At 41.9% G+C, this 24,984-nt stretch overlaps 1 protein-coding gene across 1 annotated transcript in view; it reads left to right on the forward strand.

Annotated features, from left to right (window-relative positions):
- LOC115365904 (drebrin-like protein) overlaps positions 1-23,084 on the forward strand; it is a 35,744-nt gene extending 12,660 nt beyond the window's left edge. Inside the window, exons 2-16 of the mRNA XM_030061116.1 lie at positions 6,919-6,974; positions 7,225-7,337; positions 8,681-8,755; positions 15,843-15,986; positions 16,571-16,648; positions 16,784-16,935; positions 17,083-17,137; positions 17,248-17,322; positions 18,187-18,292; positions 18,492-19,073; positions 19,957-20,370; positions 20,813-20,911; positions 21,127-21,290; positions 21,696-21,747; positions 21,854-23,084. Of these exons, the coding sequence (XP_029916976.1) occupies positions 6,919-6,974; positions 7,225-7,337; positions 8,681-8,755; positions 15,843-15,986; positions 16,571-16,648; positions 16,784-16,935; positions 17,083-17,137; positions 17,248-17,322; positions 18,187-18,292; positions 18,492-19,073; positions 19,957-20,370; positions 20,813-20,911; positions 21,127-21,290; positions 21,696-21,747; positions 21,854-21,990 (2,302 nt within the window). The 3' untranslated portion in view covers positions 21,991-23,084. The remainder of the gene's footprint in view (positions 1-6,918; positions 6,975-7,224; positions 7,338-8,680; positions 8,756-15,842; positions 15,987-16,570; positions 16,649-16,783; positions 16,936-17,082; positions 17,138-17,247; positions 17,323-18,186; positions 18,293-18,491; positions 19,074-19,956; positions 20,371-20,812; positions 20,912-21,126; positions 21,291-21,695; positions 21,748-21,853) is intronic.
- The last annotated feature ends 1,900 nt before the right edge of the window (positions 23,085-24,984 follow it).

Here is a 24,984-nt window from a genome sequence, read left to right on the forward strand (position 1 = left end):
CATCGTACCCACAGAGCAGAGCCTGTGCCAGAGGTTTACTCAACCCATTTCCCTCAGCAGGCTCTACCTCCATCGCAACTGTGCACCTAGAGCAGACCCGGCAAGACGGAGCAGTATTGGTGTTGCTTAATGAGAACGCATGCTGTTTATTAATCTGGCATCAAGAGCGATTTGGCCAAATAAGGGAAATGAGTCTGATGGTTGAATCAGATCAGCTCAGCTCAGTCGACTCGGTCTAATTCAAGCCCCTGTTGTACCATTCCTGGATCTCTGCTTCTGTTTTAAATCCATTTACATAACAGCTACAGTGATTCTCTCGTGGGGCCTTCCTGGAATCCGTTGCACGCGGTGGGAGAGGAGCGAGCTGAATACTGAGCTGCAGCTGAAATGACAGTAAAGGGATATTGCACCTTATTCTGCTTGGGGCTGTTTGGCTTATCCACACGTGACTTCACTTTACATGCCCACAGGCCCCCCAAAAAGGCCTCCTGTGCTGTTGTCTTGTTATTTCTGCCCACTGTGCTGCAGGTATTTTAGCCCCTTGCATTTCCAGTGGTTTCTGTTTTGTTGTTGTGTTGGTTTCTGTTTTGTTGTTGTTGTGAGCCCCTACAAAGAGACATTTCATTGAGTCGCCCCTGTACCATGTGACTTCTTAACCACAAAACCATAGTTTTTCGGTTACCACAGCCTTTCAGGTAAATTTCCATTTCCCATTACATATTTTCTAAAACTTGCAGTAATTGAAATGCACCTGATTTGTGGTAAAATATTATCCTGTTACAGAAATAATTTGTTACGGAAGTAGTCTTTGGTATGGTGCTTCAGTCCCCTCCTGCAGCTCTCATTTTGGACTCTTCTGCTGGGCCTGATTATTATTATTATTATTATTATTATTATTATTATTATCAGGCCACTGTCTGCAGGGCACCTGACTGAATCCGAGCGAGGGCCAAAGCTATCTTATTTTTTGTACTTCTGCCTTTTTAGCCACTCAATATGTCTCTTGCATCTTTTTACTTTGCAACTTTTTTTTCAGTCTCTCTTTCTCTCTCTCTCTCTCTCTCTCTCTCTCAGTCTCCACTAGCAGGGCACTGGATCTCGGTCAGCTCTGCTATAGGATTTTAATGAGAGGTTTTCACATAAACACTGTCCCTCAGCAGCAGTCTGCATCCCTTTGACATCATCCTTTCGTCACCTACTGAGGGGGCAAAGAGGAAAACACTGTTTGGGTTACTGCAGTGATCTGTAGCTGAACGTGGGAACCTGCTGTAAAGAGATACAAATGATTGTTGATATTACACATTTGGATTTTGGTTCACAAGCAGGGCTAAAGCATAATGTGTAGTGGATAAACATGATGCATAAACATAATGTGTAGTGGATAAACATGATGCCTGACACTCCTGACAGTGCATAAAGCGGTACGGCCAAAAAGTGTGAGTTGTTGAACCAAGATAAGATGAAACAGCTCTTGAAATAACTAACTTTATTTTTTAGGTTTTCAAATGTGTCTGTGTGCTTCCTAACAACATGTTTTACTACTCATTACAACTGGAATGTGTTTATGGTTTAACACAAGGCCAGGTTTTTCAGCCATGATGGTGATGGCTCATACAAGGTGAACAGACAGTTTCCAGCAGGAAGCAACAGCACTGTCTATACAATTTAGCCAGATGTAGTTCATTTCTTTTCATCTCTATTTCCTTCTTCTCTCTGCCTGATGCTTTCGTTTTCTGTCTCTCAATTCCTCTCTCTCTGTTGTAGCCTCTAACCCTAAACCTCAAATCCCTTGACACTTTTTTCTCCCATCCCCTCCTTCCTCATCATCAGCAGTAATGTCCATGCAGTCCAGACAGATGCAGGAATGCATGTTCCACTGGGGTAACTGCATGGACTCTATATGAGTAACGTATTGGACAGGAAAAAAGTTGACTTATTCAGCTGTAGAGTCTGGCTGGGCTGCTTTTGCCCATGTTTGGAGAGAGGAAACGAGCGCTGTGTGCTGCGGGGACGTCTCTGAGGTCTCTGAGCTCTCGACTTCAACACAGACAGAGGTAGACAGAGAGACGGGTTAAAAATAGCACGAGGAGCCCAGGTCAACACTGAGCCAAGAGGAAGGAGTGGGGGGTTGGTGGTGGTAGTGGTGGAGCAGGCTGTGCATCGCAAGACAGGGGCAAAAAACCTGATGGAAAACGAATGGGACCAGCAGGGGCTCGTGGACAGGAGTCGCACTGAAATGAAAGCAGGAGCGTGATGTAAAGAAGTGAGAGGAGGAAATCACCAGTATTCAAGAGATTGCCAAACAGATATCACAGTTAAAACCACAGGCCTTGACGGATGACTTGCTGTAGTCACAGCGCAGGCCTGCCTCCGAGGGAGGGACAAAGAGAAAGAGAGGCAGACAGATAGAAAGAGCTAGGTGATGTCTTTAGATGTCTCATGGAGAGCTTAATCTGGGCAGTATATCCTGCTGAAAGCAGCCAGCCTGCCATCCATTTTCTCGTATCTTTCCCTTCATGTGCACTTTATCATATCCCAACAACGTGCATCGCCACAAATCTCTCATATCACCCCTTCTGGCAAAAATGGAACGAATAAACGGCCTATGGGCCCACAAGATCTTGCTGTCAGCAAGACGTAGAGGATAGGAAGTGTGGAGTCGAGGGAGAAAAGATGAGGATGAGATATTGCCTTAGTGTGAGAAAGATGTGCTGGGGTACACGGTTAAAAGGGGGATGAAAAGGAAGGAGGGAAAGAAATATACTTTGTAGAAGACAAGGGTCAGAATAATGATATTGGAGTGGGACGGGTGGTGAGATATCATTATACAGAGAATATACAGAGAGGGAGACAGAGCTGGGTGGTAAGAAGGCAAGGCACTAGAAATAGTTAATGCAGTGGACTGTGTATAAACCCGAACCCAAAGCTGTATTTTTGAGTTCATCCTGACGATTGTAGTATGAATTCACATGTACAGTACGGTGCAAAGAACAAAGAACAAATTGGACGAGAGTGCAAGGAAAGGAGATTAAGATCCCTAAAATCTGTATGAAAATTGCAACGTGAGAGAGGAGAGTACATTGTGTTCAAGTATTGCCACACTAACACAAGTAAAACGGTTGAGCATATAGCCTGGTGTTGTGAAATGCCTGGATAAGTAAGATCTGAGCCTTCTGCAGTACAGCGCACCATCTGCTTATGTTATGTTCATCTTTGAAATGGTAGAGCATAGCGTGTTTGGAGGTACTACAGGGGCTTTCACAGTCCAAAGCAAACCATCCCTGTTGTTTCTGGCTCAGTCCTATATTGTGCGAGCATGCACTTGCTTGTGTGTGTTTGAGTGTGTGTGTGCGTGTGTCTTTCTATGCTCTGACTTGAATGCCTGCTTAATTTGTTTATGGCTGCCGTGAGGTTACAGTGGCTGGCTGCAGTAATGATGCACAGATTTCAATTCTCATTGTTAGTTACTTCCACCAACCAACCAAAAAAAAAAAAAACAGAACAAAAAAAAAACCTGATGTTGTTTCAGATCATGACATCATTGTTTTTTTTTCTACTCCTCTTGTCCCCTCCCTTTTGCATACCCTACCCTCTTTAATAATGTTCCCTAAACTTCTCTTCTCTTCTCTTCTCTTCTCTTCTCTTCTCTTCTCTTCTCTTCTCTTCTCTTCTCTTCTCTCCTCTTCTCTTCTCTTCTCCCCCTCCCTCCCACGTTCTCTCAGAGCTGAGCTCATAGCTGGCTGGGTTTAGAAGTGGGCTGTAGTACAGAGATGAGAGAGTCTGTTTTTCTCATCAGTCAGTAGAGCTCTCAGGAAACCCACATGTGTAAAGAGAGGGGAGAGAAGACCAACGGCTCTGCTTGCCTGCATCTGACTCCTAATAGATACCCAGCCAAACACTGTTTTCTGCTCTGGTGACACAGCAGCCATGTTATTAATGGTTTACATACTCTGTAGTCATGCAGGGTACAGATCTATGTATCCTGGGACCTTGACCTTCCATTTGAAGAACCGTCTCCCTGTTCATTATAACAACACTGCTGCTGTGCTGTCACCCACAAAACATATGTAGCTGGCATGTCCAATTTATTAGATTATTGATGCAGCGATATATCATACTGCTATCTCATACTGTCATACTGGGCAATACGATTGCACTGCTTACCTCTCAAGTTATGACATTCCTCTCTTGTGCATATCACTATTATATAGTCTTGCAAATACCCAAATCATGAACTTTCATAGGCCAGAGCACTGGCAGAAGCCTTTTGGGGGTTTCTGTGAATAATAATCCATTCTGTATCTTGTCTGCAAAGAAGTGGTTGCTCATATTTGGCACACTTTTTGTCAAACACCAGTTTTGGTAAAAAGTTGACTCCTCTTCCAGGTCTCCTCCCCTCAATTTGTGTTCAAATGTTCCCTGATTTAGTGTCAGAAATATGAACATCAAAGGAGACTACTGTCATTTTACATTTAGTGCTTCTTCATCCTCACTTTATGGCTGATTCCCCTAATCCTGTCAGTTGCCTGTAGTTACCTAGCTAATATCTGTACAAATATTTATGTGGAACAAATTTTTTCCCCCTTGAAAATCACATCCTAGGCCAGGTTTCTGTCCTGCACATTCATCAAACAAAAGAATTTAAGGAAGATTTCACTTATTTGACCTTTTGTTGTTTTGGTTGCTTCTGTGAAATCGCTGCAGCGGTGCCCCCTAGCCTTGTAAGGCTCTGAGACAGTCAAGTGCAGGGATGCAAATGGCAGAAAATCTTTGAAAACACTGCCTTGGTAAAAGCGTTGGCCGAACAAAGAGCCTCCCTCAGCACAGTGTATCCTCATGTGCCTGGTCCCTGTGGGTGAAGAATTTGTGCATGCAATTAAGACTCCTTCAGAGGCACTGTGACCTTTGACCCTGACTGCTTGTGAATGCTGACCTTTAGGAATGTTTGGAAGGCTAATCACAGTGGACATGGATTGGTGCCTAAGCTCTGGATGTGGCTGGACTAATCCCACAAAAGATATGTGAATGATCCGGTTGACACAAAGCTCAAGTAATGCAGGAAAGCCCTGGAGAATTTTTCCATTACATTCATTGTATTTTTCACCTTTCCATAAAGAAAAAATAACAATAAAAAGAGGGACCTAGGTGGATAGATGTTTTTTTGACACTCCGCAATACTTAGTAATAGGAAGGATCAACAGTAAACAGTCATCAACAAAAGTCTTGAGCATAGTGTTATTTCTAGGATACACACATACCCACATGTACACACACACACACACACACACACACACACACACACACACACACACACATAAAGTTGAGATTAGTGAGAGAGGAGTGTCACCCTGCCTCATCACATGCTGAGCCAGCGCACGACTTGCACAACAGCTGACACAATATAGTTATTGTGTACTCATCTCACATGCACGGATATACACACATATTCACAAACCCACGCACACACACACAGACACACGCACACACACTGATTGACGTCTGTCTCCTTCTTCTCTTTGGAAGGACAGAGACCAGTTGTACCAGAAATAATAACAGAGTGATTCAGAGACACTAACTGAGTTAGTTGGCCTGCTGTCAGTCTGTGCGCCGAGCTGTGTGTGCTTGTATGGATGAGGTGGAGAGGTCAGTGGCTTTATGCTGCCAAAAAAATCTGACACTTGAAAAGAAAACTAATTTGACTCCAGTTAATTCAAAGGTGTCACCTTTGGGTAAATTTGCCTTTGACTCTCTTTTGAACCGCCCAATTGATGGACGAGGTGGGCAGAGTCAGTGAAATGCCAACCAAGTTTAACTACTTTGCCTTAAGTTTTAACGCTGAACAGTAAACGTGCGGTATTTATAAGGTGGATCTATCAAGGTAGAATAAAATCCTGTGGCATGACATTTACACTCAGCAAGTTCAAACCATGTCAGCCACTGCAGACACGTGTAATTTACAAATATGCAAATTTAAATTTGAACAGTCAAATACTTAGGCATGCCAATCCATGTCTTGCGCGGCAATGTTGTTTTTGTTTCTGTGATTAGTAGACACAAAAGTCACCACCATACTGTATTGTGGTAGAGAGAGCATTACTAAATGATGCATACATTCAAGTAAACCATGTGAATGCATATCACATACACACCAATAGACACAGACAAACTCTCACTCTCAAATAAATGCAGCTCACCTTTGGCCCATTGGAATAGCCACTCTTGACCCTGTGCTCTAGGTGTTATTAAAACAGATACTCTGCACTTACTTCCTTAGCTTATTTTACAGGGAGTTGTGTTTCACTGGTTTCATGGGAACACATCATGAATTCCTGAGCTGTTACCGTGACCTGCAGTTTGACCGACTCTAGGGTGTGGTGGGACAGGTTTTCTCCTGTTAAATGTCAGAAACCCTGTAGCTGTGAACAAGAGTGGCTGCATATATTTAACATTCAGATGAGAACTGTCCATCTACGGGATAAAGAGCCTACTACAGTATGAATGATGGTTATTGTGCCGCTGGTGCCCTCGCTGGAGGTTAGAAAAGACGAATGAGAGAAAGCTGAAAGGACGAGACAAGTGCATGTGTCACAGGTGAAGAGAATTCATTTTTGTCAGTGCATTATGGAGATGTTCTGCACTGCAGGGAAGCTGGATAGGGGTTAGATAAAGTATGTATAGTAAGACATACAGCTGTGCCTGCGTGCATTTGTGTGTGTCTGTGTGTGTCCCTATGCACAGTGATAGACAACACATGGCGTACCCAGCTGTCCACATGCTTGGAAATGAAACTTCTGGATGTGATATTTCTCTTGGACATTATTAAACAAGTAGCACTTACTTCGCAACATCGCCAATATGTCTGTCATTTCATTGTTACCCCTGTTTCTCAGCAGCTGACCTGTGTCTCTGTGTCCACAGGGCACTGTTCACATATGATGGAGTCAGCAACAAGCTCAAACTGGCCGACTCGGGAGGTAAGACAGGCTGTTTTGCGTGGGATGTTTTTGTGGGATTCCAAGTAACCACTGCAAAGAATGAAACCTCTCCGCCGCATCACTTACATTTGAATTGAAAGGCATATAGTTGTTCTCTTGCTGCTCAGGAATGTTTAAAGTTGTCATAGTTTGATATTTAGAGAAAAAGTAGAGGTTTTGTTCTGAAACTCTGTATCAATCTCCTTTGTTCCTTCCACCTTCTCCTCTCTCTCTGCCTCTTCTCAAACAGTGGGTGGTGTGGCAGAGCTGGCAGGGAAGTTTCATATCTCCAAGCCCCAGTACGGACTGTGCAGAGTGGGAACTGCAGAGACAGGAGGCCCCCGCATAGCTATGATCAGCTGGGTGAGTGGCAGGCTGATTCTTGTGGCTTAGCTCATTTAAGTATGAGACTATCCAGCTTATGAAACATACATACCAGCACAAAATGCAGAAACACACATGCCTGCGTGCCACACACATATGAACGTAATTGTGCAGTCAAACACAGACTTGCACCTACTTAGAAACAGCTAATGTAAGCATGTAGCAGCCTCAAGATTCAGCGAGTTGGGGGGCCGCATGCAGATAAATGCATGCACTCAGTGAACTGAAAAAAACGCTTTGGAGAAAAGCCTAAGCTAAATGGCTTATTCAGATTCTATGGTTTTGTTTTGACACTGGCTTATTTGGCATCTGACATGGGAAAAAATGTTAAGGGCCTGTTACAGCTTTGCTGTTTAAATATAAGCAATAAAAGTGCATGAATCACAGTAAAATCTAAATACATTTAGAAATGTCAAATGTAATGTTATGAAGAAGCAAAACACTCAGAGAGTCTGCTGTTTACATGGAGTTATAAATTTGTGAGAGCCCAGCTACCACTGCGGAAATCTTCTTTGATTGTAATCACTGCCAGGCGGAAGCTTGATCATGTGTGTGTCTGTCTGTCTGTCCGCGGCTAATCTCAGAAACTACTGGGCCTATCAGCCTCATTTTTTGTGCACATTTATGGCTGGACATATCACCTTCATTTATTTAACAGCTACATTTGTTTATTCATCAGTAACACTTGAGTGTAAATGCACCGCAGCTAATTTTTCATCCGTTGTCTCTGGGCAGGTCAACATAGATACATAAAAATACCATAGCAACAACCATAATGATACAATGCAGCACAATACATGACAAGTCACAGCAAAATATAAAATACTGCCCACTATCTGTACCCTTCCAAAAACACAGATGCACACACCTACACACTTACATGTAAAAACATACACACACATGTTGTGAACACAGGTTTGGCCAGGTAACAGGTGCTGTGAAGTTTCCCAGTGTGCTTTGCTGGTCCCTCCTGTGTAGAGACAGTGTGGAATTTTGTGCTGGGGTTAGAGATTGTGGCGAATCAAGTATTGAAGAAACTCTCTCTCTCTCTCTCTCTCTCTCTCTCTCTCTCTCTCCCTCTCTCTCACTCACTCACACACACAAACACACACACTTACATGCACATGCAAGAGAAAGAAACTTGAACATGTCATTTATTTTCAGATTTAATACACATTCAAATGACACGCAGAGATTCCGCTAAAGCGCAGGAATGTGAATCCTGTTGTTCCTCGGCTTCTCTTCCCCTCCTCATTTTTTCACCCCCCTCAGAGAGAAGTATGATGTGTGTGTGAGTGTCTATATCCTGTGTTTGTCCGCAGGTTGGCCAAAACGTGGATGACTACCGGAGAACGGAATGTGCCAGCCACATGCCGGCCATCAAAAACTTCTTCAAGGTAGATGAAAGTGACTAAGTGCAATTCATCCAATAGACAGTGTTGTCTGCCGGCCACATTTCACCCACCACAGTGAGCATTAAAGATGACATCATTCCCGCTGTGGCATTTTTAGCACTAAGGAGGGGCATTATCAGCACAGAAGATGTAAGAATTGTTAACACACTCCACCCTCCCTCCCTTTCTCCCTTTTTCTCTTTCCTGCATCCTGTTTTCCTCCTATGTAATAATGTTCCTCATGGTCTGTGTTTTTATTGCTCTATATCATTCTGTGGCTCTGTTCCTCCCATGACAATGAAGAACGAATAAAGGATTTCCATGGTTACTGTTGCCAGAAAAACACAGAACACAGAACTTACCTGACTAGACACGAGGGAATGAGTAATCACGTCAGACAGGCAGACGTTGTGTGAATGTGTTAACAAGTATATTTATATACTCTGTCACGGCTTACACATGTGCATAGGCATGCACATTACACAAAACTGTGTAGACACAAGCAGACATCACCTTCTTTCCTCCCCACTTCTGCATCTGTGGACTCTTAACACTCTATATTTACCCGTGTTAGTTTACTTTGTATTGTTTTGAGAGCTTCCTGTCCTCAGTCTACTTCCTGTTCTGTTGGTGTATTGGTCCTGTATGGTTGGTCTGTCTGCCATGCTGTTACAGGGGGGAGCATGGGGTAGGGATGGGGTTGAAAGCTCCATTGTTTGTGGTGCCACTGGGAGGCAAATCACTAACTAACACTGGCCAAGTGGTGACAGGACAGACAGTAAACAAAGAAAGACATGGGGTTCAAGCAAAGGAAGAGACTGAAAAAGGAATGGTTAAGTTTTCATTTGTTCTACACTTAGTGTGTGTGTGCATGTCTGTACGGGAAAAATGGTCATACACACAAAATCATCTCACTTGTTGCATCATTTATCCCCCCTCCATCTGTGCCCCTGAAACATTAATTATTTAGTATTTCCATCTAACGAGAGGTTCAGCCGACCCCTCCGTTTATTAGTTTCCATATAAAGGCATTGCCCAGTCAACTGCAGAAGCATCTGTGGAATGTTTGTTGTTTTTTTTTTTTGTCCCCCTTTTTTTTCAAAACTGTGAATGTCGAGTCTGGGATTTTGCGAGCCACTGTCTAAAGCCCCTTAACCCGTCTTTGAGACTGTTGGTGTGTAAAAGAGCCGATTTATTTGTGTTTGTGAAAGACTTAATAAGCAGTGGTAGAAACAGGGCTAGAATGTCATACCAAAGTAGAAGTGCTGTCATTTTGCAGATGTTTTACTTCATTAGGAGTAGATGTGCGTGTAAAAAGTAAAAAGTGGGTCATTTAAAATGTATTCAGTGTAAAACCTACTTTTTTTTAGAAAAGACAACATTTTTAAATGTAACCCTCCCCATGCTGCAGTACAAAGATGAGAGATATGAGAAAGTTCCTACTTGCTTTTTGTAGCTGGGAAATATGGAACTTACAAAACAAAGTGCACAAACAAAATAAAGCCAGATCACTCTTCCCTTCTTTGCAGATTTGCAGCTCATGTTCACAAATGGTTCCATGACTGACCAAATTGTGATGGTCCACTTTTGGTTTTGGAGAGTCTAAAAAATGCAATCTGCAGTACATGTAATTAAAAATGTAGTGGAGTATAACAAGTATTTAAGAAGACTTAAGAAAAATACTTACTAAAGTACAAATCCACAAAAAGCCGCTCAATTACAGTAATGTGAGGAAATGTAAGTGGTTACTTCCACCCATGTTTTTGTACTTGTGCATGCGTGGTGTTTGTGTGTGTGTGTGTGTGTGTGTGTGTGTGTTAGTGTGTGTATACGCACACATGAGTCTGTACTTCTGCAGTAAATCAGTTGCAGCATCCTAGGCCCTCTGTATATTTCAGTGAGGGATTTAAAAATGATGGAATAATAATTAGATGGTCAATATGGCCTGGAGCAAAGAGAATCCTTCTCTTTGTTTCTGTTAAGTGTGGGAGAACCAAAACCTCTAACTTGAGCAAACACAAACCCTCATACATTAATGGCCAGACCCAAATGACATAACCCATGGTCACTGCCTCCCAGCCAGCTTCTTTTTGCATGAGAAACAGAGACAATTTATTCAGGAGGAAAAAATGTGCTCTGAGTTGAAGTTCATGTATTGGCGGCGGTCTTGCAGTAAACATCTGATCTTCTAAGTGAAAGAAAAGAAAGAATGTGAGTTCAGCTTTCCACACTTTTTTCATGAATTTTCCGTCGGTCAGCACCTGAGTTCATGCTCTTTACCATGTCGTTTTACTAGCTGACGCTGACTGAGACTGAAAGAAAACATATTACTTTGCCGAACACATGGGTTACATTTACAGAGATATTCTGACATGAGTGCGGTGATGATACATTACAGTACCATCCCATCTTTCACGGTCATCTTAACTTGGCTTTGCCAGCAAACATGGTGCTTTCACACTCTGTTAAGACCGTGTAGCCTCTCTTAGCATGAATCATCTTTCCCATGAAGAGGTTCGTCAAGAGAAATCAACAATGAAACTCTTACCACCCCAGAACTTGCTTCAGACAGTGTACGTCATTTGAAATGCCTTTGGAAGCTTGTAAAATAACACAGCGCTCTGTGTCATAACCGCTGACCGGGATATATCATCTGGGGTTAATGTATGGTTATTACTCACTATTTACAACACCCAGTTGTTTTATAGTTACTGGCAGACACTGAGCTTGTACAGACTCCATATAATGTTCGTGCATCTCGGAATTTAGCTCAGAGGAGGCGTGCTTTCAGTGTGTGGCTATACAGTATAATGCACTTTGACAATAATAATGCCCTGATTATTCAGAAATTATCAGTTACAAGTTACTGCAGCAACCATAAGCCTAACTAGCTCCCAGCCAGCTCTTATGAAGGACCAAGTCTGCCATGTGAATAAATAAATGCACAGAGAAAAAGGGTTACAAATACATACATGACTGAAGATAAAGCAAACTTCAGGGTTAAATTAATAAAACACAAAAGAGGAGAGAAAATGAGAGTTCACTTCGTAGGCTTACTCGTAAAATTGATTACACCACTGAGCTAACAATCCTTACTACGGTTACCAACATGTCTTGATTTTATGACACAAAATCCTTGCACAACAGAATATGTTTGTGATGACACATACCTGTTTAAAAGTCACTTTCACTCTTGTTTGTTTCTGTTTTTTTCCCCCCTACAATGTACATCTGATTGTTTAGGAGCGCTGAAGCCTCAGTAGTGGTGTGATCTGGCTTTCTGTGTTGTGGTTTGTTTAGAGTCATCTCTGTGACCAAATCCATCCTTCTCTAAGTGTCACTCAACAAGAATCCAATGTCCTTTCAGTAGATCTGTCAAAGGGCTTCTGAGCCAGCCACAGACGCAGAGTTAGGGGACTTTGAGCACTGTAGTTTATTTAAAGGAACAAAATGTCCTATGCCACCCCTAACTATAGAATACCCCAGGGTAGAGCCGTATATTACCTGTCTCACTGACTAGCCCTCACAGCAGGGACTTTGAGGGCATGAATGCAATGTATATGATAAGCTGATGTGAGTTTTTTTTTTTTTAGTTTTGTTCACCCTTTCGGAGGAAAATAAACAGATGCATCAGCTTTACACAATCCCTCCTGATCCTCTCCTAAATTCCTTGTTGACCTTGGTGAGCAAAGCGTGCAAAACAAAGTTACTCAGATGACCTACATACTGACATTGATTGATGATAGCAAAATGGGAACTCAGGTTATTGTTTTTTTTTTTTTTTTTTTTTTTTCAGAAAATCTTGGCTTTCATTATATTGGATGTTATGTTAGAGGGATTATAAGTGAGAAAATAAGCTTCAGCACAGTCAGAATTCCCTGTGGTATTACTGCTCTTTTCTCTTCATCCCTTGTTGTATTTGTTCTCTCTTGCTTGCTTGCTTTCTTGCATTCTTTCTTTCTTTCTTGCTTGCTTTCTTGTCTTCTTGCTTGCTCTGTCTCTCCTTGCCTTGTTATCCTGGTGCATGTCCCAGCTGGCAGTGGGAGGGTTGTGTCAAGGCGAGTCCACAGCAGCAAATTTGGGTGTGTTTCATACTGTACTCCAGTTTAGCATTACGTTATAAAGACTAGAATGTGAATAGGATGCAGATGTTTCCATTGTTTCACGTTTCCAGTGAAATGACAGTAGAATTCAGTCGAGTCGGAGAGTCTTTGTGTTTGTGTGTGTGCACGTGTGTGTGTGCGTGTGTGTGGGGTAAGGATTGAGATGTCAGTAACACTGGCAGAGATGACGAGGGAGATAACAGTTTAATTTATAGGATTAGACATGGAAAAGATGCAGTGGAGGAGTTGAGTTCCTGTTTTTAAATCTTCTTTAATTAGACATATTAATTACAAGCACAACATATGTGATGACATGACAGCTTGGCAACAGCCTGGCAAAGGTCTTTCAAAGTGGGACAGGTGACTTGGATTACATCAAAGAACAGTAGCTCCATTGTGTACAAGAAATCAAGAGCATCTTAGAGTCAGGGTGCTGAGCCCTGAAGCTGTTTGGATCACAGCGATCTGTCATCTCACAGTAATGACAGACACTGAAGAGCAGAGGATCTAACGCCATTCACACTTTGGTTCCCTGTGCAACTTTGAGCCCCCCTGTGGCAATATTTATTGTTGGCTTGTGCATCTTTTGACTTCTTTAAACTCTTTACTTGGCTGCTAACATCAATTCATATACAATTCATTGCATTTCATACTTCTGCTGCCCGCTCCTCTCGAGAGGCCTTTCTCTTCCAAACATGTTTGTGTCTGTCTGAGTCTCTGTCTGTCTGATTGTCTGTGTTGTGTGTGTCTGTGTAGATATCTATACAGTATGCGTGTGTGCATGCATGTGTGTGTTATATGTAATGTACTGGAGAGTGTGGCAAATCAGAAAATAAAAACAGTGAAAAATATATACTTAAAAAGCAGGTCGGCAACAATAGACTTTAACAAGGGGGGTTAAGGGATGGGGACAGGGTGAAAAGGAGAGAGAATAGAGAGAGGAGGAGAAGCAAAGAATGACAGTGATTGATTTAATTGCACATATCAATGACTTTTGCCTGAAAACAGATTCAAAGAAATGGAGGTCACTATTTGCAGTGCTGTACAGACATGTCTTTATAACAATTGTGCAAACAGAGAGAAGTGATTTGCATTTGATATGAAGGAATAATGAATATATTTATATATACTATACTTGCACTTTCTCAGACAGCAGCCTGTTGGTTCTATACTATCCTGTTCTCGATGTGAGATTATTCTAAACCACTAGAGTCCTTTACACACAGCACTATTGAAGTATATGTGGTTTTGGGCTGGGTTTTAACATATGCCATTTGCCGTGCTTTTATTTAAACCGCTTTACAATGCTGTGTGTGAGCACATACGTTTTGGGTGTGAGTGACATCATGGTGATGTAACCTCTAGCCCTGGCAGTTTTGAGCACCAAAAACCAAACCGACATATAGACATAAAGAAAATTATAAGAAAATGAAACAGAAAAAAGGACTGTAAAGCACAACAGCAACGTCTACCCGCAACCTACCAACCTATAAAACTGATCGTATTTCACCATAGGAATGACCTACTATGCCGATACAGACTGTATTGCAACATATAAAACAACAATTTGTGGTGATACAGTTCCCACGTAGCATAGTATAAAACAAACTCTATATGGCGATATGATGTTACGTGCAGTATATCATAGAATCAACACTCTATACCAGCAGGGATTACCAATTTGTCTTAATATTCTTGCAACTGAACATGCTCAATGTGATGATGAAATTAAAAAAAAAAGTTAAAAAATAAATACAATACCTAATCCGAATTAAAGGAAAAAACAGAATGATGAAAAAAAAGATGAGGTGGACAGGAATGCCCTGTGGGCAGTGAGTGAAATGGAAACACAGGTTTTTGACAGTGACAGGTAAACACACGGGTGCAGTACAGTGATTTTCTGTGCTTGTAGAGTGCTGCTCTGAGATTCTTTTTTTTTTTTTTTTTTTTATGTCCGTCACCCTGACTGCACTCACTGTACTCTACTGGGTCTAGTTGATGTGTGGCTGTGTTTCTGGCAGTGACAGAGTGATATGGATTATACGCTGCACTGATGTGTATTATAGTGTGCACTGAATTTTCTGTGCAGTGTCAGTGTCAGTGTTGTCTCTCTGATAAAGCTGTGGTTTCCTGCTGCTGCTGGTGGCTGACACTCCTGGCTCTCCATCAGCAGCCCTGGACTTACTGGACTAGTTAAACTCTCCGTGGAACAATTCTCAAGTCCTAACCACAGACACACAGATGTAAAAATGTGTGCACACACACACACACACACACACACACACATGCAACCCCCCATAGAGCCATACGCATTCAGCCTGCTCTTAACACACATCTGCCCTGTAGAAAGTGGAGCAGTGGAACATAATGTTTTGTTCTGTGGTTGCTGAATCTGACCAATCATTTTTTAGATCTCTTAACCCCCTTTAAACTCTATTCTGGTATGGAACAACAACTGTGTGTTAAGTAAGATCTCTTGCACACAACCTCTCTTGCCATTCTTACCTCAGGTTCATTCGGCTTTGCTACTTTTACTACTTATTACAGCTTTGTTACGACAAAATCTTACTAATGGTAAATGAAATAATGACAAAACTGGAAATATTCTCTTTTTTGAAGACTCATGCTTTCACCATCCCTTTCGCTTGGTGTCTCTCTTACCCCCCCAATCGCTGTTTTTCCCCCCATCTCCCCCTCTTGGCTATCTAGAATCATCCAAACCAATGCATTCCTGCCCTTTCGCTGAAGCCAGAGAGTATTTTTGTTCCTCATAACTGAAGCAGTTGCACAACTGTTTGGGCCCAGCTTTGCTTTGCCCCAAGCCAGGCCAAGAGAAAACCACTAGAGGGACAGTGTGTGTGTCTGTGTGTGTGCGTGTGTGTGTGTGTAAGGGTGGACTAACTCGCAGAATTCTCCCAGGTCAGTGGTGTGTCTTAACCTAATCTCTCTCTTCTACTCATTTTCATTCCACATGCTCTCTGTCCCAGGAAGTTCATGTCTTCATCAGTGCAGAGAAGGTGGATGAGGTGACAGAGGAGAAGATAGCAGCTGAGCTCAGTAAGGCCGCGGCCCGTGCTCCTGTGGACCGAGTCAGGAGGAGCTCCAGATCTGTGGAGAAGGAGGAGACAGTGGTGAGTCTCCTGCAGTTCCTCATCTGTCCATCGGGTGGAGACAAAGAATCACATATACGTGTTTTGACACCTTGTTAAGGCGCGCTGTAAACTCAGTTACCTCTCAGCTGAAGGCAGGCATTTACATTTTATTTTTACTCCTTGTGTGTTCATCCAGTAAATCTTGTGAAAATACTGTGGCTTTGACATTGGCCAAGGACAAAGCACAGTCACTGAAAATACTTTGAAACTGAAAGGTAGCAAATGGAGTTTTCCTTCTAAATACAGTAGACATAGTTCTGTTTACATTAAAAATTTGTCACTAGAATACATTGTTAGTGGCCTTGAGGCCTAATAAAGATGTTAAATGCAACTCTTACCTCAAACGACATATGTAAAACCCTTTTATTGAATATTTTGTAACCTGCATTGATTACATCAGCATAATGTGTAGTAAACAAAACTAGGACCCAGTTTCCCTAGTTTGCCCTATAAAGCCAGTGGTCACAAACTATACTGGCTACCTTTAAGAAATGTCCCTATGTGTGCCATTGGCAAATTGCAATGTGTTCCTCTCTATTTACCATTCTGCTCTTGTTTGAAAGGGTACAAACTACAGAAAAACTAACGCTGCACTGGAGATGAGACGAATCAACAGAGACTCCTTCTGGGCACGTGCAGAGGTATACAGAAAATGTCTTCAAATTTGAGTAGTTAAGATGTAGCTCTGTGCTTACTTGTCCTTTACTTTGGGTCAGAGGTCTGCTGAAGATTGGTAGTGTTTGATCTCATTTGTATAAGTACACTGTTTCTGTCAGCGTGAGGAGGAAGAAAGGAAAGAGGAAGAGAGGAGACGAGCAGCAGAGGAGAGACGGCGCCTTGAGAGAGAAAGAGTCATGAAGGAGCGAAGGGAAGCTGAAGAGAGAGACCGAAAGATGAACGAGAAACTACAGATGATCGAGGAGCAGAGGTTGGCACCATAAGCACATATCATTGCGTAGTATCATGTGTCATGTCAAAATAAATAGAGAAGTTGAGGTAACGAAAAACAGTGAATGGAGTTTAGTGAGGGTTACAGTAATGATAAGTGCTGCAATTTAAAAAATCCCTCTTGCAGAAGAAAACAGGCAGAGAAAGAAGAAGAGCTGCGCAGACAGGAGCGATTAAGATGGGTAAGTAAACAATATGTGTGTGCGTGTGTGCGTGTGTGTGTGTGTGTGTGTGTGTGTGTGTGTGTGTGTGTGTGGTGGTATAACCAGTGGTTGTATTTCTGTGCTGACAGGAGCAGCAGCAGAGGGAGCATGAGGAGGATATGCGGGCTCGTCTCAGAAGGAGTGAATCCATAGAGAAAGCAGCAGTAAGTCAATTCTACGCTACGATAAACCTGTAATGCAAACGTTACAGACTATCCCTTTAATTTACATTGCTGCTCATCAAAACCTGGGACCTTTAGATTGGACTTTTAGATTGGAGAACAAAATTTTTTATTCCTTTTCCTTGTTCTACTTATTTGAATTTTCTGTGTTGTGCTACTGCTTCATGTGAGGCAATGTGAAACTGTATTTACAGAAGTGGCACATAAAGTATATGATGATGATGATGATGATGACCGCATTTAGTGGTAGGATTGTAACTGTAACATTGCTTACACAGTGGGGTTATACCTTAAGTGGCCATGTACAAGATAATGACACAAATATGAAGAAGCAGTCTAGTCTCTTAATAAGGAAATGATGAACCTGTGGAATGAGCGGCTTGGGATTCCACTAAAGTAGGAACAAGGTGTACCGAGGATTTAGCCATGTTACGACTGCAGCAGATCAAACCATCCAGGCACCTTGGTTCTGAGAAAAGGTTATGCAATAGTCGCCGGCAACCAAGTAAAAGATGGAGTGTTTGAAGGCTGAATCTAGCTACATGTCTATGGCTTTTATGTCTTATATACAAAGACTAGCCTTCAGGACACAAATGACAAAATTTCATCAGTGAACAAACCACATGTTCTTAGAGAACTCTCTGGGAGTGTACTGTGATTGGCCCAAGAAAGGTAATCAGCTCCTGCATTTCAGGTTTGACCAAGATCCAAGAAAAAAACAAGTAAGGGTTGAAAATAAAATTGTTGTTCTCAAGTGGACTTACTTCCTTCTGCCTGTTTTGCTAGGTGGCTGATCTTTGTGAATCAGATGGTGATTTTTCACACTTGTCCTTTTGTGAACTGCAGGAGGCAGCAGCATTGGTGTCCCAGCGCTCCATGAATCCTAGGGAGTTCTTCAGGCAGCTGTCATCATCATCTCAAAGTCCCACCAGTCCTGGAAGTGGCCGCACAGGTACATTGTGTGTGTGTGTGTGTGTGATAACAGAGAGGATGCATGCATGTCCTCACTCAAAAATCCAAATGAGCTCATTGAACAATCTCTGGTCACAGTTATCAAGCTATTTTGATGTCTTTTGGCAGCTGTGTATGAAATTTGCAGCACTTACTCTCTAATTTGCTTTATCTTATACTCACAAACTTCCTCTGTCCAGGCAAACCTCCGTTCAGACGATACCAGCGCAGCCTGACAGACACAGCCTTCATCTTCCAAAAGTCAGAAGACAGCACCAGCACCTCCCCTCGCAGTCCTCCACTGGTGTCACCTTTCTCGCGAGCCCCTCCTTCCCCCTTCTACCGCACCACCTCTCCTCCCACCAGCCCCAGTTTCCGCCCAATCACCTCTCCTCAAAGGCCCCGAGCGCCCATGATCACACCGCCCTCATCACCTGTGCGCTCCGCCCCTCCAGTCTCGTCGCTGCCCGGTCTCAACCTGATCAACCACCAGGCTCATGCCCCCGTCAAGCCCAGATCTCCGTCACCCACCGAGCCCTCTGCACCTCCAGCCTCCCCTAGTCTCTTGGCCTCCTTCTCCTCCAGTTTACCACAAGACCATCCTGCAGAGCCACAGCCTGAGGCCCTGCCGCCCTCCCCCCCAGTCACCCCACCTCAGGGCCGGGCCCAGACACAGACCCAAACTGCATCGCGTTCTCCGCAGGATACCCCGATCCCTGAGCCTGAGCCAGTCCCACAGGCCCCGACAGCTCCACTGCCAGTGAGCCCACAGCCAATCACAGGTAGATATGTCAAAAAAATATGAATGGATTTGCAGAAAACTGTGTGGAAGGATTAGTCATGGTTAGTCAAGAAGGAGCTGATGAAGTTTTCATGCTGATTGGTCAAAATGCGGCATAGCGGTGGGTGTCACCGATCACCAAAAGGCAGATAACTTCCAAACAGACTCATGTAACATGGAAAAATTTTGCAGATGGCTGGGCAAAGAAAAGCTGATCAACCTTTCACACTGACTGGCAAAAAGAGAGTATGGTGTTGGGTGTGGCCTGTCATAAAAAGATGTATATCTCTGAATTTATTAAACAAAAAACATTAACTTCAATTAAAAATATCAAAAGTTGACAAAAAATGAAAACTCAAAAGTTGATGAAAGTTTATTTTGGTCAACTTTATGACGTGGAAATGGCATATTTTTAGAACTGTGTAGCGTTTTGGCAGAGGTATGCTACTCTACTGAGTGCCATCTTTCCAGTTTGTTTTGCTTTAACTTTTTCATTTATGCACTGAAATTGATAAACCTACTAATGAAATTTTGATAGAGTTTTGATAGTGTTTTAAAATCAACATTCAGTCAAGGAATAGCATCGTTCTGGCACAAGCATTAACGTGATCAACAAATCAACAAAATCAGTGAGTTATATGACAAGATGTTACATAGTGGTTGGATATAGAATGTATTAATTGGCCAATTAGAAATAAATATTTAACACATTCTGTATATGTCAAGTTTTCACTCTCCAGAGAACTTGCCTTTTGCATCGTTTCCAGGTGCCGTACTGCAGAAACACATGGAGCCTTCATGGCCACATTTAATATGTAACCTTAATGTGCTGTACTGTGTACTGTTGTGCTGTTATTACACCTCTGTCATCTTCCATCCTCCAGACCTGTACAAAGCCACTGAGCTGGTCTCAGACACTGGCTATTCAGTGAAAGCTGTGCTGGTGGAGGAAGATGAGGAAGAAGATGAAGAGAAGGAGGAAGAGAAGCCTGAAGAACCACAATCAGAACCTCGTACAGTCGCCGCAGAACCTGCCCGGGCTTTTGAGGAGCAGGAAGAGGAACAGGAGGAGGAAGAGGAGGATGAACAGGAGGAGAGGGGATCTAAGGAGGAAGCAGAACCTGCATCACTGGAAGAGCGAGTGGAGACAGCACTGGAGGAAGAGGAAGAAGAGGCAGAGGACATTGAACAGCAGAACGACCACACAGATTACAGCCAGGCCCTCACTCAGCCAGCTGCAACGGAGCTGTTTGAAGAGGAGGAGGAGGAAGAGGAGGAGGAAGAGTCTGCAGTAACAGGTAGAAACATACTGAGGTTTTATAAACAGGATTATTAAAGTGTCACTAATGGGTGATTTTTCAATATTGCCACATGATACAATAATTACTGTGCAGAACTGCATGTTAAACATTCAAATTAACATTCATCTTGCTGAACTGAATGATGATGTTAGGACTGATTTCAAACAAAACTCCATAAATTTCAAGTTTCAATTTCAATTTCTCATGTTTTATGGTCAATCTTGAGTTTTTAAATAAAAGCTTGCCTGTTGTCATCAGCTTAGACCGCAGAATTGTGTGTCACTGTATCTCACACTCGCCGTTTCATCACCACGCGATTCTGTAATGAATTATCAACCCGGCCTAATTTGAGGGAATGTGTCACTCCAGACGATACAGATGACATTAAAAAAAATCTCACAGCATCGAAGGTTACAGCCAACCAAATTATTTTTTTCAGATGGTAAAGCAATTTGTCAACAAATCAAGCAAGAGGCTGCAGTCCCGGCGACAAATGGGATTACAAATGAAGAGAACATACGGAAACAGAACGGCATAGGTTTGACGACTAATCCATTTAAACAGCACTATGTTATACTTTGCATTATAAATTCTCTACATTATACTACATTATGCTTTACTTTAATGTGCTATACGATACTACTCTATGATAATGTTTTGTTATAGTTTTTATGGTGTTTTTCATATTTATCTGCTTGCTATTTCTTATTCACATGCCAGTCAATTGCATTTATTGCATTTGGTCTTTCTTAGAGAGGTCTTTGAGCCCATCTGACACTGAACTGAGCAACTCAGAGCTGGCTGTGTGCTACGATCTGCATGGTACAGTGAAGGAGGTGGAGGAGGAAGAGGAGGAGGAGGAGGACGAGGAAGATGCTGAGGATCAGGGAGAGGAGATTCCAGAGAACGGACAAATGGTAATGACCAAGAAATAAACAACAAAACAAACATCATACAAAACATTTTTAACTCACTGGCTTTGTCTAAGGATCAGGAAGCATCCCCTATATATGGTACAGTAATGACAATCAGACAGTAATGTCTGATTGTCAGTTGGAATTAAAAAAAAAAAATAAATAAAAAATTAGAAAGGAAATGCAGGTTTCTGCCAGATCTTCTGATTTTGATGGATGATGATTGATGATTTGAAGTAATGCTTTTCCTCTATTTCATTAAGCATATTTCTCCTTTATCCCTACCTGTGACTTTACGTATTAAACATATGTATTTTGTGATTGCAGCCTGAAAAATGGTACCATATTTACCACGATCTGCTGTTCTCTCTGTCTTTCTCTTGTTGTCTCTTTGCTCCTCCACCTCAGGCTACACCAGAGCGACAAATGTGCGTCCGGGCGCTGTACGACTACCAAGCAGGTAAGCCGCTGTTCACTGTGTAATTGTCACCGCACGTGCACACCAAGTGCCTCCACTTGCATTGTGATGAGCGGGTGATCACCGTGTTATCTCTCGGTTCCCACAGAGGACGAGACCGAGATCTCCTTTGAACCCGGTGACATCATCAGCGACGTGGAAACGATAGATAAAGCCTGGTGGAGGGGGTGCAGCAAAGATGGCCGTCAGGGCTTGTTCCCTGCCAATTATGTGGAGACGATATAGGCAGGCAGGCAGAAACACACATATGCAAACACAACCACCCACCAACACACAAACACACACACACACACACACACACACACACACACACACACTCAGGGTTACCATCTCCCCTTACATTTTTACTAGTATATGCATGTCTTCTTCTTAACTCTGCCACTGAAAATTTCTGTTTTATATATTGTTGAAAACTTATAAAGAATAACATCCGACACTTTGCTCTCTATTTCGATGTTATTTGGACAAAACACAAAAACAACAACAACAACAACAACAACAACAACAACAACAAAGAAATTCGTACAGAAACTACCCAGCCTCATATTCTAGGATAAAATAATAGAGGCCTTTTTCTGGACCAAAATATGTTATTTCCTTTTGAGATACAGCAGGAATGTTGGTGGGAGGGATCGGATCACAAGAACAAATGATTGCACGCTTGCTTTTTTTTTTTTTATTAGAAAAAACAACAACAACAGATTTTTATTGTGTAAATTCCTTCTTTGAACACACACTTATTGCAGAGCATTCCTTTCTGCTTACCATTTTGCATCATGTGCAAAGGTTAAGTTGCATCGCTCAAAATGAATTTACTGCTCTTGACTGTTGTGTAATCTTATTCACATCTTCCTGTATTTCCAGAGTTATTTTGTAGGGTTTATTGTACCAGTTTGTTGACGAACAGCATTTGGTGCTTACAATATCTCAGCGCTCCTTATTTACCAATGGGAAACCTGTACAACAGCATTGAAAAATGATGAATGAGCTGAGTAAATATACACTGTATCAGCATCTGTGTCTCTAAATCACTCTTTAATAAGGGCTTTTTTTTTTTTTTTTTTATCTGATCACATGCTGAATGTTATCTCTGAAGATTTTAAAGCATTACATTGACACACATATAGATGCTCTATTAAAAAAAAAAACCTGTTACATCCAACTATAATGCTCCTTTATGTCTTAATACACTACACATGTATATAAGAATGTATAGACACATCAAAGATCTTCTCTTTTTCTATAATCAAGTTGTTTTGTTTGTGTGATCTTTGTATTTACTCCAAACTCACAAATATATTCCATCTCCAAACTCAAAATGTCTCCCTCTTTACTCTTAACATTTACTGTTTAACACAAAAAAGAGAAAAAACCTCTGTGATTTTGCCATCCACCATCACTTTTACTTGTAAAGTACCTGTTATAGTTGTTTGTTAAGCTGTTTACAATCATGAATACGAAATTTCCCAAATATGACTGTTTGTGTGATTATCTCTCAGCAAAAATACTTGATTAAAAATCACTCCTGACATTTTTCAGGATGTCTGAAAATTGTTTGAATTTGCACCAAAATTAAACAAAATCATAATAATGATAAATACATTATATAGGTTACACATTATTATTATTTTTTTTTAATTACAATTTCATAGCACTCCAGCAGTGATCAGCTGTTGTTAGAAACACAAAAACACAGAGTCTGACGTGCAGTATATTATTGATAATGAAAAGTAGAGGACCTGCAACAGTTCAGTGACAAAACAAATACTGATCACAGGAAATGGATATGGTGTATTCATTTTTTTCCCCATCTGGCAATCACATTAAAGCAATCGGGTGATGTTATGATTTTCCACAAAGCTTCGAATCAGACCAACAGGAATATTTAATATCTAAAACATAAAGAGAAAATGGATTTTTAGAAAGTTTATGAAATCCCTGTGAGGAAATAAGGTTGAGGGTGCTGACAGCCAGACAGCATAGTCATAAAAAGTGTCTGGATTTTGTTTGTAGAAGTTATTCATTATCCACAGCTTCTAAATTTCAAAGTCTTCATGAGGAAACCTGACTTTAAGTAAATGTTTTTGTGTGTGCTCAGCACAAAAAAAGTTTGTTGCTTGTAGTGCTATATATAGACCTGTAGGTGGAGACATTGCCTTTTCCAGTGTGCCACTGGCAAAACTGTTGAGAGGGAGCACACTGAAATGAACAGATACCTAAGGACAAAAGGCAAAATATTTTGGCAGCCAGAGAGGAGGCTTATTGTTACACATATTTCAGAAGCGGAATATCCAGACATTTCCTAAGCTAAAAATTACTAATGCCGCTACACCTCAAACAAGATTTTCCCCCAAGGTAATAATGATTGATTGAATATGACATTAATATTTCTTAACCAAACACCTTTAATATTTTTTGGGGGGGCTAGGTTACGCTCCAGCAGATCCGTCTCTGTTCTGAAATAGAGAGGTAATGTTTGACATGGCTCTCATCCCGTCTGAACTGATGCCTGTTGACAGACTGACTAATTCTATCCAGGAGACTATTCTGTCTTGGTTGCCCCCAGAAGGCTAATCACTGATATGTTTAAAAAGGTGATAGGGCTCTTATGAAATACTGATTAGGTTGCAAAGAGAAAACAGTGAAAGACTTCAAGATCAAGACTGAGTGATAGAAACGGGGTGTAAATTCAAATCTAAACACTGGGAGAAAAAAAGGGGGGAGAAAAAAATTACAAGACCAACATGGGTATTCATGAAGTCAGGGCAGCTCTTACATATGTGTACGCTGTCTTTGCATTTGTTTATGTAAGAGAGAGACGGTGAAAGAGAGAGAGAGGACATCTGTACATTTGTGAAAGTGAAGGCAAATTGGTCTCGACAGTGCCTCCCCCTTGTCCCACTTGTGCTATATCCCCGTTCTCATGGTCATCCCCAGAACTCAAGAGCTCCCTTGTCTCTTCAGATTAGGCGGAGTGATAGGGAGACCCTGGCTAACGTGCCACTCTTTGTCAACTTTCCCTTCCCCTCTGTCTTTAGGCTGTTTCCTTCCTTCTGTGACCCTCATCAGTAACAAAAACCTCCGACTAGGGTGCTAAACTAATAAAGAAGACCAACCCCCGACCTTCCCTCTATCTCTAAGCTATCTGACCGGTGGACGACTGACAAGTGTGGGAGGGCCGAGGTGAAGTGGCGGTAGGGAAATGCCACTCATTGCGGG

The sequence above is a fragment of the Myripristis murdjan genome, chromosome 9, assembly GCF_902150065.1.
Source record: "Myripristis murdjan chromosome 9, fMyrMur1.1, whole genome shotgun sequence".
Lineage (NCBI taxonomy): Eukaryota > Metazoa > Chordata > Actinopteri > Holocentriformes > Holocentridae > Myripristis > Myripristis murdjan.